Source organism: Drosophila teissieri, chromosome X (genome assembly GCF_016746235.2).
Source record: "Drosophila teissieri strain GT53w chromosome X, Prin_Dtei_1.1, whole genome shotgun sequence".
Classification (NCBI taxonomy): domain Eukaryota; kingdom Metazoa; phylum Arthropoda; class Insecta; order Diptera; family Drosophilidae; genus Drosophila; species Drosophila teissieri.
Genome location: NC_053034.1, coordinates 3364819 through 3381456, shown reverse-complemented (window position 1 = coordinate 3381456; position 16638 = coordinate 3364819). Strand labels below are relative to the sequence as shown.

The 16638-nt window shown below is 52.3% G+C and overlaps 8 protein-coding genes across 8 annotated transcripts; 4 read left to right on the top strand and 4 right to left on the bottom strand.

Annotated features, from left to right (window-relative positions):
- Positions 1–36: 36 nt before the first annotated feature.
- Positions 37–1700, bottom strand: LOC122623229 (cyclin-dependent kinase 7). Its single transcript, XM_043802247.1, has 2 exons — positions 1542–1700; positions 37–1470 (listed from the first exon to the last, which is right to left on the bottom strand). The coding sequence occupies exons 1-2, from the start codon at positions 1605–1607 to the stop codon at positions 475–477; spliced, it is 1062 nt and encodes a 353-aa protein (XP_043658182.1). The 5' UTR covers positions 1608–1700; the 3' UTR covers positions 37–474.
- A 287-nt stretch (positions 1701–1987) lies between these two features.
- Positions 1988–3158, top strand: LOC122623232 (U1 small nuclear ribonucleoprotein A). The gene is made up of 2 exons (XM_043802251.1): positions 1988–2446; positions 2772–3158. The coding sequence occupies exons 1-2, from the start codon at positions 2094–2096 to the stop codon at positions 3067–3069; spliced, it is 651 nt and encodes a 216-aa protein (XP_043658186.1). The 5' UTR covers positions 1988–2093; the 3' UTR covers positions 3070–3158.
- A 50-nt stretch (positions 3159–3208) lies between these two features.
- LOC122623233 (thioredoxin-T) lies at positions 3209–4600 on the bottom strand. Its single transcript, XM_043802252.1, has 3 exons — positions 4517–4600; positions 3876–4373; positions 3209–3814 (listed from the first exon to the last, which is right to left on the bottom strand). Exon 2 carries the CDS (start codon positions 4363–4365, stop codon positions 3892–3894), a length of 474 nt encoding a protein of 157 aa, XP_043658187.1. The 5' UTR covers positions 4366–4373; positions 4517–4600; the 3' UTR covers positions 3209–3814; positions 3876–3891.
- A 577-nt stretch (positions 4601–5177) lies between these two features.
- Positions 5178–5769, top strand: LOC122624320 (thioredoxin-1). The gene has a single exon (XM_043803817.1). It carries the CDS (start codon positions 5289–5291, stop codon positions 5610–5612), a length of 324 nt encoding a protein of 107 aa, XP_043659752.1. The 5' UTR covers positions 5178–5288; the 3' UTR covers positions 5613–5769.
- Positions 5770–6074: 305 nt separating this feature from the next.
- On the top strand, positions 6075–8334 carry LOC122623634. The gene has a single exon (XM_043802898.1). The coding sequence runs from the start codon at positions 6244–6246 to the stop codon at positions 8116–8118; it is 1875 nt and encodes a 624-aa protein (XP_043658833.1). The 5' UTR covers positions 6075–6243; the 3' UTR covers positions 8119–8334.
- On the bottom strand, positions 8332–10531 carry LOC122624053. The gene is made up of 6 exons (XM_043803482.1): positions 10363–10531; positions 10174–10296; positions 9795–10112; positions 9517–9725; positions 8920–9459; positions 8332–8835 (listed from the first exon to the last, which is right to left on the bottom strand). The coding sequence occupies exons 1-6, from the start codon at positions 10441–10443 to the stop codon at positions 8457–8459; spliced, it is 1650 nt and encodes a 549-aa protein (XP_043659417.1). The 5' UTR covers positions 10444–10531; the 3' UTR covers positions 8332–8456.
- A 120-nt stretch (positions 10532–10651) lies between these two features.
- Positions 10652–12101, top strand: LOC122625351 (something about silencing protein 10). Its single transcript, XM_043805466.1, has one exon. It carries the CDS (start codon positions 10753–10755, stop codon positions 12049–12051), a length of 1299 nt encoding a protein of 432 aa, XP_043661401.1. The 5' UTR covers positions 10652–10752; the 3' UTR covers positions 12052–12101.
- LOC122625349 (RNA-binding protein 4F) lies at positions 12084–15832 on the bottom strand. Its single transcript, XM_043805465.1, has 8 exons — positions 15563–15832; positions 15010–15503; positions 14769–14944; positions 13763–14704; positions 13164–13700; positions 12985–13105; positions 12799–12901; positions 12084–12738 (listed from the first exon to the last, which is right to left on the bottom strand). The coding sequence occupies exons 1-8, from the start codon at positions 15578–15580 to the stop codon at positions 12427–12429; spliced, it is 2703 nt and encodes a 900-aa protein (XP_043661400.1). The 5' UTR covers positions 15581–15832; the 3' UTR covers positions 12084–12426.
- Between the last annotated feature and the right edge of the window lie 806 nt (positions 15833–16638).

Here is a 16638-nt window from a genome sequence, read left to right as displayed (position 1 = left end):
ACAATGGACAATGGACAAAGGAGAAACCATTTTACGTCGCTTTGAATCACATCTTTAATAGATCATCCTCATCTTAAGCATAGTCTTAACTACTCGTGTTGAGTTTTTCTCCACTCTTCGATGGGGAAAAAGGTTCGCAATTTGCCAATGAGTCACATTTAGCAGCTACATTTTCCCACAAACCATAATCATATCAATTAGAAAGGAATATGGGTTCTGAAGGAGCGAAAACCGATGCAAGAATTGAGTTATTTCAACAGAATTATCAATGGTAAGCTATAGGTATTTAAGGTATAAGAGAAAACGTGTGACTTTCGTCTCACGAAGAGCCAGAGAACTTATTGTGTATGCGAAATTCTTGCGAATCTCTTCGGTGAACAACGTAGCGCTATCACAAACATCTAAGGTATAATGGAAATTCTTTGTTGACTGACTGAGTTTCAAGAATGGGTGATGGTGATACCTTAGTGTGTGCTAGAACTGCAGCCGCTTCTTCTGTGCCAATCCATTGCCCCTCACCGTCGTCTCCACCAGCTTGCGCTTGAGCACGGGCTTCGCCTCGCCGGCCTGCGGATTGGCGCCCTCCTTGGCGGCCAGAATGGCCGAGGGCATCGGCAACTTGGGACCCACTGTGGGTGCGGGCTTGTTAGCGAAGTACGGCATGCTCAGTGCCTCGCGGCAGGACACACGCCGCAGCGGATTCATGGCAAAGAGGCGACGCATCAAGTGGATCAAGTCATTGCCAGCGGCGGTGAAGATATTCTCCAGTGGAGTGCCCGGAAAGTTACGGAACTGCAGATAGTCGTGCAATTTGCTCAAATGCGGCCATTCCGCATCCGAGGGTGTGCCCAGCGTGGAAAAGATCCGGGTCAGCTGATCCAGATCCGAGTCGCCCGGCATGAAGGGCACCCGCAGCATAAGTTCCGCCAAAATGCAGCCCACCGCCCACATATCGACACCGGTGCCGTATTGACGAGCGCCAAAGAGCAATTCCGGCGACCGATACCAGCGGGTGACCACGTGGTGGGTGTAAATGCGATTGGGCGAGCCAAAGGACTTGGCCAAACCGAAATCGCCAATCTTTAGGATGCCATCGCTGTTGACCAGCAAATTGTTTGGCTTCAAATCGCGATGGAGTATCCAATTGAGATGCAAATACTCCAGACCCTTCAGCGTCATGATGGCATACGCCTTGATGTTCGCCTGCGTAAGTATGATCTTGTTATCCTTGATGATCACCTCCAGGTCGGTGTCCATGAAGTCGAAAACGAGCGACACATTCGACAGTTGACCGAAAACGTCCACCAGGCCAATGATGTTCTCGTGCTGCAGCTCCTGCAGTATCTTGATCTCCCGCAGCGCCGTCCTGTTGATCCCGTCGCGCGCATCCTCGCGCGATCCCTTCTTGATCTTCTTCACGGCCACAATTTGGCTGGTCACCGTGTCGCGCGCCTTGTAAACAATGGCAAACTGCAAGACGAAAGTTGGATGCCCGCAATGCAATGGCCTTTTGGGTTGCTATGCCATGGTGGTGGACTCACCTGACCCTCGCCGAGGAAGGACAGCTTGGCATAACGATCCTTTTTGTCATTTGCATTGGGCAGCATCGTTGGCGAGCCTCATAAATAACACGAAAATGAATGAAATGCCGCGAGGCCAAACCAAAACAATTCAAGTTTGCACACGCTATCGATGTCCGATCACCGATAACCGATAACCGATAGATAGCCGGTAGTTGGTATCGTGCGCATTTAAACCACAACAAAAAATACTAGATGTTACAGTTTATAAACAGTAAAATAAAAAACACCCATCGATCACTTATTGCAACCCAATCTTGAAGTTGAATAAGTTATACATATAATGACAGTTTTTAAATACATGTAGTGTTGAAGTATTTTTATTTTAATCTTAGCTACTTGCAGCCATGTGCAGTTTTCCCACACTGCCAAACACCGGTGCGATAACATATCGATAAGCACCCCCCCAAACAATGCCTTCTGCTATCGATGACAGACTCGTTTTTTTTTACTTTACAATATATAGAGAATTGGCTTGTTTTTGTCGCTTTAATTGAATAAAAGGACGGCAGCATGGACGTGCGACCCAACCAGACGATATATATCAACAATCTGAACGAGAAGATCAAGAAGGAGGAGCTAAAGAAGTCGCTCTATGCGATTTTCTCGCAATTCGGCCAAATCCTCGACATTGTGGCACTGAAAACGCTCAAGATGCGCGGCCAGGCATTTGTGATCTTCAAGGAGATTGGTAGCGCCTCGAACGCGCTGCGCACCATGCAGGGCTTCCCCTTCTACGACAAGCCCATGCAGATCGCCTACTCCAAGTCCGACTCGGATATTGTGGCCAAGCTGAAGGGTACGTTCAAGGAGCGCCCCAAGAAGATCAAGCCACCGAAGCCGGCGCCAGGTGCCGAGGAAAAGAAGTGAGTATCATGCTAATTTGGCCCCTTTAGATTCAGGAACTTGCTGCCATGTCATGGTGCTCCTTTTTGGGCATTCATCTTGAGGGATTTTAGAGTTGCCTCCGCATAATCCCCTTCAGTTTTCATAGTTCTCTCCTTTTCGCTGTTTATTTGATGCGAAGTATGTTCTAGTTCAATGAAAAGTGTTCCTTGTACTAGTAGTCCCCGATTTCTTGCATATTTGAGCACATTTTAAACAGGAATGTCAAAAAGTTGCCAGTCATTAGGCACTGCCACTCCAAATGGGACAACTCCAACTAACACAACTCTGTTTTCACTCGCACAGGGACAAGAAGAAGAAGCCGAGCAGCGCGGAGAACTCGAACCCGAACACACAGACCGAGCAGCCGCCCAACCAGATCCTCTTCCTCACCAATCTGCCCGAGGAGACCAACGAGATGATGCTGTCCATGCTGTTCAATCAGTTCCCTGGCTTCAAGGAGGTGCGTCTTGTGCCGAATCGCCACGACATCGCCTTCGTGGAGTTCACCACCGAGCTGCAGAGTAATGCCGCCAAGGAGGCGCTGCAGGGCTTCAAGATCACGCCGACGCACGCCATGAAGATCACATTCGCCAAGAAGTGAGCGCGGCGCATACACGGATAAGGTGTAGAAGTGTCGCAACTCCAATTATAATTTAAAGTATAGAATAAATCAATCAATATATACACATACAAGCAGCCTCTTTTTGTTACCCAGCAAAAAATAAGAATAGAATAGTTGATTAGTTGCGCTTACATTTTGATTCTTGCTTGTATTTTGTATTTCGCAGCAAATATTTGTCGTGTGTTGGAACAAAAATAACCAGTAATGCGTATTAATTCCATATTGTCGATTGGTCGATTGTACATATTTCCATTTAGAGTACTTAAGAGTTAGCATAAATGTAGAAGTGGCTTCGACGACTCCAGTACTTGTGGCAGTGTCGAATGTCCACCTTGTTTCGCAGAGTGTAGGATCGACAGCATATTGGTATGATTGTGGTATGTAAAGGGTGTTTCACATAAGTCCTCGGAAGTCCCAGGAAGATATTAGTGTGTAGATTCGATGGGGCGTCCTCCGCCGCCGTGACATCAATCAAGTTACATTTGAATTGCATTCGAAAGTTCAAGCAGTCCTATTTCAAGCACCACATTTCATGAGTGTACACAGTGTGTGTGTGTTGAGTGTGGGGTGTGTGTAATGGGTGTGTAATAGGTGTGCTTGGTGTGCGTGGCGCGTGTAGTGTGCATTGCGTTTGTTGTTACCGTATTGCCATATGTATGAATGATGTGTGTTGCTTAGAATTCTATTAACTGGAATGGCAGCATATTCGCCTCACATGGATGATCTGCATGGAGCACGGATTATGGGATTATGTGGCCACTCTTAATGGATACATGGATACATACATTAGGTTGGTGGTGTTTAGTGCTCCAGCACGGCCTCCTGGTCGTGGGCGGACACCTCGCAGATGACCACGTCGTTCTCGCTGTCACTGGAGGCGGCGCTCGGATGGGCGCTGCTTTCCTCATCGGGATCGAGGAGCTGTTCGGATGAGTGAACCGGTTCGCTGCTGCTGACGGCATACTTCTCCATGGATTTGGCCAGCTTCTCGGCGTTGCAGCCAACGATGAGCTCCAGCACATCGCCGCCTCTGATGAACACAAATGTGGGCATGCTGGTCACATTGTACTCGATGGTGATTTCCTCATTCTCGTCCACGTTCACCTTGAGGACGACGGCACTGTCCGAGTACTGTTGCGCCAGCTCCTCCAGCTTGGGGGCGATAATTTTGCACGGACCGCACCAGTTGGCATAGAAATCAACCACCACCAACTTGTCCTCGGCGAGGATGAGCTGCTGGTCGAGATCCTCCTTGTTCCTCACCAGGTACACCATGATTTTAACTAAAACAGCAAACGCGTTGCAAACAGAAAAAAAAGGAAAAGTATGTTAGAAAATCGTGTTTGGTTGCCGACAATTTACTTGATTCGTTTGTAGTTTTTTTTTTTGTGTGTTATTGTGTGTTATTTTATTTTATTTTTTTTACTTTGGAATTTTTGGAGCCCAACGTCTGCTCTCACCGAGATATCAGCCCGAAATGAACAAATGTAGGGCCGGCAGTTGTACTTATATAGAGTCCGAGTCAAATTCCTGCCAGCCTACTTGGATCGAAAAAAGTGTTGTTTTCGAATGCCAACGGTGTGGTGTGTTAAGGTGGGTACACTTGGTATACACCATAACTGTGGCAGCACTGAAACAGTCGCGCTCAAAATATTAGTGCTGTGAATAGAGCTTTGAATAAATGCAAGCACACAATCGAACGGTGTTGGGATTCAACAAGATTGTTTAGCTGGCTTATAGTTTTATACTCCAAGTTAGCTATATAAAATCATAATTATTAAGAGTCGCAGTATATAATATATGCCCATTACAAACATTTGCAGTAATAATTCAGAGTTCTGCGCATAATAACGAGCTTGCAATCGCTTGCGATAAATTTTGCCGTGGTGAATAAGTGTGTACCCTTGGTTGGCTTTCACAAACAGCTGGCAACTCCGGCACGTCGGCCATTTTGAGCTCTCCAGCGTCCGCCATTTTGTTTTGCGCCCACGCGAAAGGCGCAAAAAAATTGCGAATTCAGCCAGCAAATTGGCGCGAATTCCAGTCTCCGTCGCAAATTGGAGAGCCCCATAAAAGCGGCCATGGCGCCGCCATTGCACTTAGTTCAGAGTTCGCTCCGAAAGCGTTAACAGCTTAGAACGCAAAGTCTCAAAGTCAAAGTTAAGAACGAGAAACCAACTTGCTAATCCTCCCGAGAAATGGCATCCGTACGCACCATGATCGACTACCACAAGCGCATCGAGGCGGCCGACGACAAGCTCATCGTGCTGGACTTCTATGCCACATGGTGTGGTCCCTGCAAGGACATGGAGAGCACCGTCAAATCGCTGGCCAGAAAGTACTCCAGCAAGGCCGTGGTGCTCAAGATCGATGTGGACAAGTTCGAGGAGCTGACGGAACGCTACAAGGTGCGCAGCATGCCCACCTTTGTCTTTCTGCGCAACAATCGCCGCCTGGCCGCCTTCTCCGGCGCCGACGAGCACAAGCTGACCAACATGATGGCCAAGCTGGTGAAGGCCTAAGCACGCCCAGCATTTCTCATCTCAACTCATCTTTCGGAGCTGGCTCAACACTGGACTTGATTTTTGTTTTATATTTTAGCCATGTTCGCACCAATTGTGTTCTTTATGTGTTCAACGTCTTAGCCATATTATTAGTGATAGTTTATTCATGTGATGTTTAGCTTGTAAGCGATGTGGGAGCAGGAGATGCGCGTGTGGCCACCAGGAGCCGTGGATGACCTCAACTCAATGCTGATATTATATGATGTATGATTTGGGACGCGGAGGCGTGTCTGCGACATTGCCCTCCAGTTCCAGTACCAAATAGCACTAAGCAATTCGATCAATAAATTGTAACCACTCCTGACTAATAAGCAAGCGCTTGTAACTCCCATGATTTGTGCTCCATTCGGGCACAAAGTATGCCAGGTTTTTGGGGTTCCAGCTCACCAGCAGGCGCTGGAGACTCATGTCAGTGGCTGTTCCACTTGGCGACGGGCATTTGCTAACCAAACTTGGGAACACACACACGGAAAAAAAATCACTTTCGATAGCAAAACGTTTCGAACCGAAAAAAAGGCATCCAAAATCAACACAAAAAATTATCCAAAATTATCCAGAAGATTTGAGTATAACAAATCGAACCCGAACCATGTCGTATCAAATCAAATCGACGCCCTACTTCCGTCGCATGTTCAACAAGAGCAGGAAGAACGGGCAGCTGCAGCGGTTGCGGGATGAGTACGAGCGCATCCAGGAGTTCAACGATCGCACCATCGAGCTGAAGATGCGCCAGGTGCGGCTCAAGCGGCTCTTCCGCGAGATCGAGGTGATCAAGGTGGGCAATGGTGCTGGTGCTGCTGACTCTGGTGCTGGTGCAGGTGCAGGTGCATCCACCAGTGGCGCCAGCAGCGGCACAATGCCACCTGCTGGTGGTGCTGGCCAGTCGAGCAGTTTTGCCGGCGGACGCATTACCCGCCGGAGGCCACCGCATACCACCAGCAGGCTGGCGAGCACAACGCCGCAGCAGCGACTCCACGTGCAGCGCGTGGAAACGCTGGCCCGCGCTCGTCTGCTGGGCCAGGAGATCTCGCGGCGGAATGGCCAAATGGCGGAGGCCGGCACCGGCGGCTTTCTGCGCAGCGAACTCCGGATGACGGCCAAGGTGCAGGCGGCAACTGATGCGCGGCGCGCAGCCGTGGAGCGCCGGGAGCGTGCTGCCAAGCGCATCTCCTATGGCAACGACCAGTCGCGCCAGAATATGCAGCGTTTGCTGCTCCTGCGCCAGCGTAGACATGGACAGGCGGCGGCGGCGACAGTGGCTACCGGTGCTCGGTCACGTCCGCAGGCCAACTCGCAGGTGCCCATAACGCAGCAGCTGCCCAGGCAGAGCTGCAGGCCCAGTCACCTGTATCCGGACTACCGCCAACTGACGCCCAGCCAGCTGCAGTTGCTCACCGCGAGCACTGGACGCAGTGCAGCAGCGGATGCTGGCCAGCAGCTGGAGCAGCACGAGCGGCGCGAGCCGCCGGAGCAGCAGATGGGCGACAGTGTGCAGGTGGGACGCGAACGGGATTCGTACTCGGAGCACAGTTTCCACACGGAGGACTGGCTGTCGCCATCATTTATGGACAGCGACGAGGAGCGTGACACTCGTGAGGTGATGGACCTGTTGCGGCGGCGGTCGCGGGGGCGGGGGCGGGGGCCGGCGCTCGAGGTTTGGCGGGTGGCCGCGCATCAGAGTGAGGAGGAGGTGGTGCGGCAGCCCAGCTTGCGGGTGCTGCACAAGGGTGCCGTCTCCCACATCTCCTTCAGCTCGACGGGCACACAGACGACGAATCCGACCAGGCGCACAATCGGCTTTCGCACCACTGGCACCAGGCGCACCACAGCAACCACTGGCGCCACTCGCACCGCTGGCTCCACTCGCACCACTGGCTCCACTCGCACCACTGGCTCCACTCGCACCACTGGCTCCACTCGCACCACTGGCTCCACTCGCACCGCCGGCACCACTGGCTCCACTCGCACCACTGGCACATTGGTCACAGCAGCCACATCGCCAGTGAATGTGGCGCACCAGTGCGTAGCCAGCAACGTGGAGATTCCTCACACCAACGAGGATGATGCCGCTGGCTGCTCCCAGTCCGCCACCATAGCGTCGCATCAGCCCAGTGGCATGGTGCCGCCGCCGCCGCCGCTGCTGCTGGAGGATGAGCCGCAGCCGGATGCGCTGTCCAACTCGAGCCGCTGGCATCAGATCTCACTGATGCTGCCCTGGTTTCGCGCCTTCCCCGACCTGCCCACCGACTATGCCGTCGCTCCGCCACCCGATGTGCCCATGAGCTGTGATTCCAGCGGCGACGATGTGCCGCCAACTGCGCCCACTGCGCCAACTGCGCCACAGCGCATGTACGTCGAGCATTCCAGCGAGGCGGCCACGCAGGCGGCGGAGGAGCCGTTCTCGTCGGCCAACTGCCAGCTGCTGCTGTCATCCATCAAGTTCAACGAGGCGGGCGAACGGTAGACGCACTGCAGCACGCTAGTTTCGGGCACGGAACTCGTTTTGTAAGCGTGCGTGGCGCCTAATCCCGTCCAGCCACTGGCCACCAGCGGGCGCCGGCAGAGGGAAGGTATATCGAGGCAGCAGAAATTCAAGCAAACTTTTCGTCTCTCTTTATTTGGTAACAAAAATTGTTGGTATTAGAAAGGCAAACAAAAAAGGAACAAAAAACGAGAAGAAAAAAAATGCGAAAGCTTTTTGGTTTGGTAGCAAAGTTCAAAGAACTGGTGGTCAAGTTGTGCGTAAAATACAGTGGGTACAATTATGGTGGCGCCTCAAAATGATGCAGTTGCTGCCGTGGATCAGGGCTTCCCCTTCTGCTGCTGCTGTTGAGATCCTGCATCTTCCTGCTTCGCTGCAGCTTCTCGCACCACCTGCCCACCAGGCTCGGCCAGCACTTCCTTCCCGTGCGTCTCGCTGGCCGCCTTCTCTTTGGTCTGCCGACGAGCCTCCAGCAGCTGCATGTCCGCCTGCTTGTACATGCGACGCCAGTGCTCCTGTTCGCGGCGATAGGCGGGCATCCAGGCGGCCAGCGCTTCGAGGAGGCCGCTGCGAAGAGGATTCTGCAGCTGCGGCAGCTGGAAATCGCTGTGGAACGACGGGCAATAGATGATGGCATCGAAATACTGCTCGAACTCCTCGTCATTCAGCGGCATAGTGCGCGACTCGAGTATCTCGAAGCTATTCAAACGATGGACAAAACGGGGGAGAGAAATATGTTAGCCGCATGTTCAAGCACAAATTCAATCACATTTGGGCTCCCACCTGGGCAGTCGCTCGCGTAGGTAGCGTAGCCTTCGGCCGCAGTTGTATGCGATGACCGCGCGTCTGTAGTTCTCGCTAATCCCCGCCAAGCCGGCCTCGACCAGCAGCTTGTTGATCGACGGCGCAAACTCCTTGCTCTGCGACAGTCGCATGAAGAAAATGCCCGCCGCGGCGTCCACTTCGATCACCTGTGCATGCAGCGTTGCGTCGTACACCAAACGCTTGAAGTGACTGACGCTATCCGGTGGCCAGTGGATGCCCAACGGCTGTATGTGCGACAGTGTGCCGCGGGCAGCCAGTATTGGGGTGTTCGCAAAGCGATCCGGCAGAAAACGCAATTTACACGGCGACAATTCGAAGGACGTGGCATAGTCCACGTGGTAGACGTACACCCAGGTGGCGTCTGTGGGCGCGGTGTGCAGCACTCTGGCCCGTCGCCAGTCAGTTCCATGTTGGGCCGCGCATATGTAGCCGGCTTTGTGGAAGCAGCTGGGCATCGCTGTCCTGTACGCCGGATTGTACGAACGATTGTAAAACGAGCTGTGGATTTGATAGGATTAGTTCGAAACTGCCGTGGTCAAGCAAATGGATACACACTTCATTTCGTTGGTCAGCTCGGCCAGCGGATCGTCGTCGTCCGTGGGGTGCAGAAAGTGGAACCAGAACTGAAAGGGACTGTACACCTTGCACACGGCGATCCTGACGAATTCGCCCTGCCGGCAGCACTCCTGCACATTCATTGGCGGCAGCGCACAGTCCAGGCGCACGGCATTCTTGGGTCTGTCCAGCATTAGGATATCATCCGTCTGCATGGAGTACAAAATGTTGGGCATTAAGCTTTACATCACACATTACATGACGCGCCCAAAACTGACCACACAGCTTTCGGGAAACGCAGAGCGCAAGTTCTCGCTGCGCCCAACGTTCTTCCTGACCTGAAGACCATCATCGCTGTGGCTAGCTGGACCTTCCGGTGCAGCCTTCGCTGCCGCAGCTTCGTGGCGATTCGTGGTATTCTCCAGCCACTCCAGCAGGTAGTCGGTTTTGCTGTCGGGGATTAGCTGCTTCTGCTTCGCTTGCAGCTCCGCTGGGCGTGAACTGACTTGGCTATTGGCATTCGCCACTATGGCGTCCAAAGCCCTGCGTTTGCCCGTGCACATGGAGAAGGCTTCGTCGCTGGGCGGCGGACCCGGCTGAAAGGGTGAATGGGACGTGGATATACATGTATATACTGGCTACTGAAGGATTACCAACTTGTTTGGGAAAATATCTGGCACATATGTGCATCTGTTTGCCGCGGCTGCTCAGCAGTGTTGGGTGTTGGCCTACCTGGTCAGCTGGCTTGGTGGGATCGTTAGTTTTGGGCTCGGGAACGATCTAAGGCGCAGAATTAATAGTAATTTCTAGCATTTCTAGCATAAACTTACGGATTTAAACTCGCACATTTTCAAAATTGCTGTGGCAGTCCCTCCTCCCATTGGCGTTCATTTGCGCCAGTAGCATTTTGGCACGCGAGCAGCGCATATCGGCTGATAATTCATTTTTAAACGCGGCATTTCGCAGGATATTTATAAGTTGCGTTTTCGAGCGCAATGTTTGATTTTTGTCTTCCATTTTGTTTTGCATTTTTGTAACTGTAATTTCAAACGTTACACTTGGTCGGTATGGCAACGCCGCAGTAAGCTGCAAACGCTGCAATGTGGGCTAATCCACCACACTTGGTGCATAAGCCGCCTATCGAAATCGTTATCGAACCGTTTGTTTACGCACGTGTTGTGTTTAATTTTTTTGTAGTTTTAATTTGTATTCAAACGCACAGAGAGCGGACAGAAAATGGACAGCGAGGGCGACGACTACGAGCTGACCGGCTCCGAGCAGGAGTACGATGACGAGGAGCGCGAGATACTCGAGGATCTGCGCAAGCAGCGCAAAAAGAAACAGGATCCCGTCCAGGAAGTGCTCGGCTTCAGTGAAGATGACGATGATGACGAGGACGCGGAGGAGGACGATGTGGCGGAACTGATGCGGGACAGCGACATCGAGGGGGCCGAGGACGATGACCGCGATCTGCCCAACACAATGGACTGGGGCAGCAAACGGAGCACCTACTACAACACGGACTTTGTGGACCAGGACTACAGCAGCTACAATGCCCAGGAGGAGCAGCAGGCCCTCGCCGAGGAGGAGGAGGCCAAGAAGATCCAGTTGCGCCTGGCCAAGCGGCTGAGCGAGGCCGATTTCCAGCTGGACGATGTCCAAGCTGCATCCGCAGCCAGCAGTGACGACGAGCAGGTGGCGGGCGAGATAACCAAAGTGACCACCGACCTGACCGGCCTGACGGCCCGCGAGCGACGTCAACTGCTGCACAAGGACTCGCCGGAGTTCATCGGCCTCACCCAGGACTTTCAGCAGCATCTGGACGAGGTCAAGGATCTAATTACACCGGTGCTCAATTACGTGCGCAATCACAATGTGCCCGTGGTGCCGGCCCTGCAGTACGCCAGCCTCTTTCACACCGTGCTCACCACCTACTGCTCCAATGTGGCGTTCTATCTGCTGCTGAAGGCGCGCCGCAGCAGCGTCAAGTTCCATCCGGTGGTCAAGCGGCTGGTGCAGCTGAAGCAGCTGCTCGAGCAACTCAAGCCGCGCTACGAGGAGTATATTAGGCCGCAGCTGGAGGCGCTGCTGGAGCGGATACAGGACGGCGATGCATTCACCGTGCTGGATGTGGCGCAGCGCAAGGCCAAGCTGCAGATCCTCAACAAGTACAACGGCGATCAGCAGGCGGAAGTCAGCTCCGATGATGATGACGATGATAGTAAGGCGAAGGATCTGGCTGAGCAGCTGAACGAAGACGATGGGGAGGAGGATGAGGCGGCGGAGGAGGATGGAGAGGATGAGGAGAACGCGCGACGCGGCATCACCTACCAGATGGCGAAGAACAAGGGCCTCACGCCGCACCGCAAGAAGGAGCTGCGCAATCCGCGGGTCAAGCATCGCGGCAAATACCGCAAGGCGCTCATCCGGCGCAAGGGAGCCGTGCGCACGGTGCGCAAGGAGCTGCAGCGCTACGGCGGCGAGATGTCCGGCATCAAGGCCACCGTCACGAAGAGCGTCAAGTTCCGCACCTAGTTGTTACACAATAAATACGCCAGATCATTCAATTGCTTTAATCAACTCAATTTTTGTACATTTTATTTCGACTTTCGTGGACGACAAGTGTCGTTTTGCTGGGCAGCCACAGGATAACTCAACTCGAGGAGTTAGCACATGCATAACCTGCTTACTTTCAAACATTTTTCATTTCTTTTTTTGTTTTACTTGGTTCACACGTGAGAAACCAATTGTGTCCGAAAAAAAATCATTGTCTTACGTCTGCTTCACTTTGTACACGTCTCCAGCCCATCGCTTCACTTAAGGCTGCCTTAAATCTAATGTAAATCAATGTAAGCTCCAAATTACTAATCGCTGCTGGCTCCTGGCTCAGCCGCCGCCGACACTTGTGGCCTAATCCTTAAGAAATAGCTTGCGAAAGTCATCGTTGGACTTGGGCGCAGCAGCAGCAGCTGGCTCCTCCTCCGCCTTTTGCTCCACAAGGGCCACTGCGGCGCCGCCATTAGCCTCGTGCTCGGTGGCCGCGTCAGCCGTTGATGTGCCCGGCTCGGCCAGCAGCAAGCGTCGCTTCTTGGCGGCCACCTCCTGGCGCACCAGAGTCGTTGGTATCAGCGAGGTGGGCACTCGTCTCTTGGGCGCCACACTGGGCTTGGCAACATCCGAGGCTGAGCCCCTCGGCGGCGGGTTGGAAATGGCCACGGAAATCTGCAACAAGAGTTGTTAATGTTTAACTGGTGGCGATGAAACCGCAAGACAATCGCTCACATTCATGCCCTTCAACAGGTGACCATCGCGTCCAGCCACCGCTCTTTGTGCCTCTCCCGGCTTCTCGAACTCCACGTAGGCAATGCCCTTGAACTGCTTGTTTCTGTGGAGGGATAGCATAGAAGGAATAACAAGTGGATTTGTTAGCTTTGTTACGAGAATCCCAAATTGTTGTCTAACACTCACAGCTTGTGCACCAGGCGCACATCCTTGATGCTGCCAAAGGGCGAGAAGAGCTCGTGCAGCTCCTCCTTGCTGCAGGCGGGATGCAGGTTCCGCACAAAGATCTTGTTGATCTCCATGTTGGCTAGTGAAACAACACAATTACATGACTGACTACTTGGCGCTAAACGCTTGCGACTCACGCGAATACTTAAAGTTCGATTCCCTGGCCTCTGCATCTGCTCCCTGCGCATTGGCTGGTCCCCTGGCTTTCGATGTTGGAGGCGAAGCTCCACCGGCGGATGTCTCTGTTTTGGCCGCTTGTGTGGGCGGTGGCCTCTTTTTTTGTCCCTGCTTCAGCTGCTGTTGCTGCTCGTGCGCCTGGCGGCGTCGCTGCTCGCGATTCAGTGGCTCGCTATTCGATTGTGTTTGCTGGCGAGGCTGCTGCTGCTGCTTCTGTTGGCGAGCATTGGTCGGCTGAGTATTGGGCTTGATGCGGGAACGCGGCTTCAGATATTCAGCGGGCAGGTCGAGGGCCTGGCAGGCGGCAATGGACTCGTAGGTGCCATAGCAGCGTTCATAGCGTCGGTAGAGCTCCTGCACCATAATGCCATCCTCCAGGACGGGCTGGGACAGCGCTTCGCGTAGAACATCGCGTGTGCCCTGGCCGGCATTGTATTCGCTCTCCATTTGGGCAAAGCCCAGCCAAAGCAGGCCGCGATGCGAGCTGCCTGGATAACCTATGCAGATGACCACATATATGAATAGGTTGATTTTTTCCAGTTTTAAAGACATTGCTTACCCATTATCTGGCGCCAAATGTGCCAGCCATTGGCCGGACTGGCCAGGTGCGTGTACTCCACCTGGGCCCACAGCTGCAGCACCTCGTACCTGGTGTCCGCCTCGTCGCCGTAGAGCGCGGATAGCTCTTCCCACACGCGATTGAAGGCGGCACGCAGACTGGCGGCCTGCTGCTCGTCGCCGGCATTGGTGTTGCGCACACAGTACGCCAGATAGTCCAAGTGCAGCTCCACGGTCATGTCCATGTCGGGCACAATGCGCTGCAGTATGGCGCGTATCTGTTGTTCAACTTCCGGCTGCTCGAAGTCGGCGCGCTCCATCAGGTCGAGGTATCGGTGATTCAGTTGCACACTGGGACGACTGCGCACTCCACGCTTGGCCAAATCCAGTGCCGTGTTGCGCAGGTAACCTTTGCTCAAGCGACTGGCCCGCTTGGCTGTCAACTCGGCAGTTTCATCATCCTCCTCCGCCACACAGCCGCCATCGCTGCCCTGAATGAACTCGATGTAGGATAGCCACAGCACATCCACAATTGGGAACTTGGCCACCGAGCGCTCAAATATGAAACGAATCACAGCGTTTTTGAGGTCATCATCGTCGAGAGATAACGCCTCCACATTGACCACATGGCGCTTGTATGTCTCAGACCAATCCCAACCACGTCCAATCTCCTCCAGATGCCGCTTAAACTCGTCCACAATGGGCTTGATCAGCTGCCGCTGCTCCTGGCTGCACTTCCAGCTGACGCAGTGCTTCTGTAGCAGTTCCTCAAAAGCGGCAGCCTCCTTTTCGTCCGTAATTGTCGCGAGCAGCGTGCGCAGCTTGTCGCCAAAGTCGGGACGCTCAACGTCGTAGTCCGCCAGCAGTTTGGCCCACAGCACATGGTTCTCCACGTTGCCCTGATCCACCAGATAGTTCACAATGTATTCCGAGAGCGGTATGCCTGCAAAGGTGGTAACTCATTAGTTCATTTTTTCTTTGCTGTAAAGCTGGATTCTTTCACATACTGTAGTAGTAGCCCAAGGCTTTGGCACACTTCTCCTCGAACGCCTTGCGCTCCTCGGCCGTCTGGGTGACAACCAGGCGGGCCTTGAGATACTTCAGCCACACGTGTGCCGGCACAGTGGCCACTTGTTGCAGGGCGAGCACCGATGACTCGATCTTTTCCAGGTCATTCAGTTTGCTGCAGAACAAGCACATGAATGTTTAATATGCCCATTGAAAAATAGACAGCGGATAAACACTCACAATGCGATGCCGATGAGGGTGACCATCTGGGCGAACTGTTTGTTGGGCAGAGCATTCAGCTCCTGGTACGAACGCTCCAGCTGATTGTCGCCGCTTGCGCTGTCGCTATCGCTGGACAGCTCGCTGTCCGAGTCCTCGATCACGCCCACATCATCGCTGCTGCTTGTGGAAGCATTACCAGCGCCGCCACCGCCACCATCTCCGCCCTCAGCCTCCTCCACCGACGGCTCGTCGTCCGATGAGATCAGCTCAATGGTGGTCATATCGCCGCCGCCGGCGGACGACGGTGGCCAGGTGGGGCGCATGCGTTGGCCCAGCTCCTCCGTTTTTGGCGCGCCCGTGTGCTGCTCGGGTTGCGGCGCATCGCTGTGCGCCTGCTTTGGCGAGGTCTTGCCCTGATCGGGTATCACAATCAGATCGTACTCGTCGTAGGTATCGTCGTCCAAATCCTGCACCGGCATCTCGTCCAGCTCCTTCTCCAGCTGCCTTTCCAGCTGCAATAGGCGGCATTGCCATGAGTGTGGCGCCTTTTGGGGCATTCGCTGGCACTCACCTGCTTGTCGCTGTCCATGTTCTTCGCTTGATTTCGTGGAAAACTCTTCGCTTTCCGCTGAAATGTAGTTTTCCCCCCAAAAAAAAAACCAGGTAAATAGAAAAAAACAAAAATGCAAACGCAGGGTTGGCCAAACAAATATCGCGTTTCTAGGATGCCCTATGGTCATAGGGCATTATTCCTATTGGGCACTCTTCTTGGACAAAGCTGGGTATTTCCTGAGCATTCGAGCACTGGAAACTGGTCTTTTTTGTCATGAAAAGCTCGCAAAATGCACATAAAATGCGAATTATTTTCGTAATTACAGTGTGCCCAGAGCCATACATCGATAGCTGCTCACCATCGATAGTTTCGCCAGCCCTGGCTATAGCTGTGGGCCCAGCATTACAGTGAAGACTCGTGATGAACAATTTGTGGAGTAATACTGACTATAATACAAGTTATCTGGTTTCTTTGGGCGGGCAGCAATGTATGCCATTTTAATATTGTTAACTTCGAATGAGCAACTAAAGCCTTCCAGCAAATAGGCAATATGCATGTAATAGGATAGCCAGCACCACAGTGAAGACTCGCGATGAACACTTTATGGAATATTGCGCTATTTATTATGTAGATTGATGATGTATATTATTTGAGCAGGCAGATTTACATAGCACTTAACTATTTTTAAATTCAAATGAGAAATATAAAATATTTCGGTTAATAACTCGTTCTTCGCGGCACATCATTATATATTTATTGTAATATAGTTCAAAGTATTGACAGTACTTAACTGATATTATTATTATTTTAGCAATATTTTGCAACAATTCATAATATTATTATTATTTTAGGAATATTTTGCAATAATTCATCATTTTATATAGCGAATGACAGTGAATGTAAGTGTATGTTTGGCAGAAACTTTTTTTATTTTGAAACTGCACCACAATATATATTTCATTTGCATGGCTGCTAGTGCACATATCAGTTAGTTGGCTTAAGATGTCAATCTTAAGTGTCCTTGATATAAATAAACAAATAAATAACAATATTTAGTGGAATAATTATTTTGCCAATTCTCACTTTGCCCACAA

Excerpts from the sequence above, each read along its gene's own strand:
- LOC122623233 (XM_043802252.1), bottom strand. The coding sequence starts at position 4,365 with ATGGTGTACCTGGTGAGGAACAAGGAGGATCTCGACCAGCAGCTCATC.
- LOC122625349 (XM_043805465.1), bottom strand. Across the intron at positions 13,701-13,762 it reads CATTTGGCGCCAGATAATGG|GTTATCCAGGCAGCTCGCAT; the intron begins GTAAGCAATGTC and ends TCATCTGCATAG. Across the intron at positions 13,106-13,163 it reads ATCGAACTTTAAGTATTCGC|CCAACATGGAGATCAACAAG; the intron begins GTGAGTCGCAAG and ends TTGTTTCACTAG.
- LOC122625351 (XM_043805466.1), top strand. The coding sequence starts at position 10,753 with ATGGACAGCGAGGGCGACGACTACGAGCTGACCGGCTCCGAGCAGGAG.
- LOC122623229 (XM_043802247.1), bottom strand. The coding sequence starts at position 1,607 with ATGCTGCCCAATGCAAATGACAAAAAGGATCGTTATGCCAAGCTGTCC. Across the intron at positions 1,471-1,541 it reads CCTTCCTCGGCGAGGGTCAG|TTTGCCATTGTTTACAAGGC; the intron begins GTGAGTCCACCA and ends TTCGTCTTGCAG.
- LOC122624053 (XM_043803482.1), bottom strand. The coding sequence starts at position 10,443 with ATGCGCTGCTCGCGTGCCAAAATGCTACTGGCGCAAATGAACGCCAAT. Across the intron at positions 10,297-10,362 it reads GCCACAGCAATTTTGAAAAT|ATCGTTCCCGAGCCCAAAAC; the intron begins GTGCGAGTTTAA and ends TCTGCGCCTTAG. Across the intron at positions 9,460-9,516 it reads GAGCTGACCAACGAAATGAA|CTCGTTTTACAATCGTTCGT; the intron begins GTGTGTATCCAT and ends TCAAATCCACAG.
- LOC122624320 (XM_043803817.1), top strand. The coding sequence starts at position 5,289 with ATGGCATCCGTACGCACCATGATCGACTACCACAAGCGCATCGAGGCG.
- LOC122623634 (XM_043802898.1), top strand. The coding sequence starts at position 6,244 with ATGTCGTATCAAATCAAATCGACGCCCTACTTCCGTCGCATGTTCAAC.
- LOC122623232 (XM_043802251.1), top strand. The coding sequence starts at position 2,094 with ATGGACGTGCGACCCAACCAGACGATATATATCAACAATCTGAACGAG. Across the intron at positions 2,447-2,771 it reads CCAGGTGCCGAGGAAAAGAA|GGACAAGAAGAAGAAGCCGA; the intron begins GTGAGTATCATG and ends TCACTCGCACAG.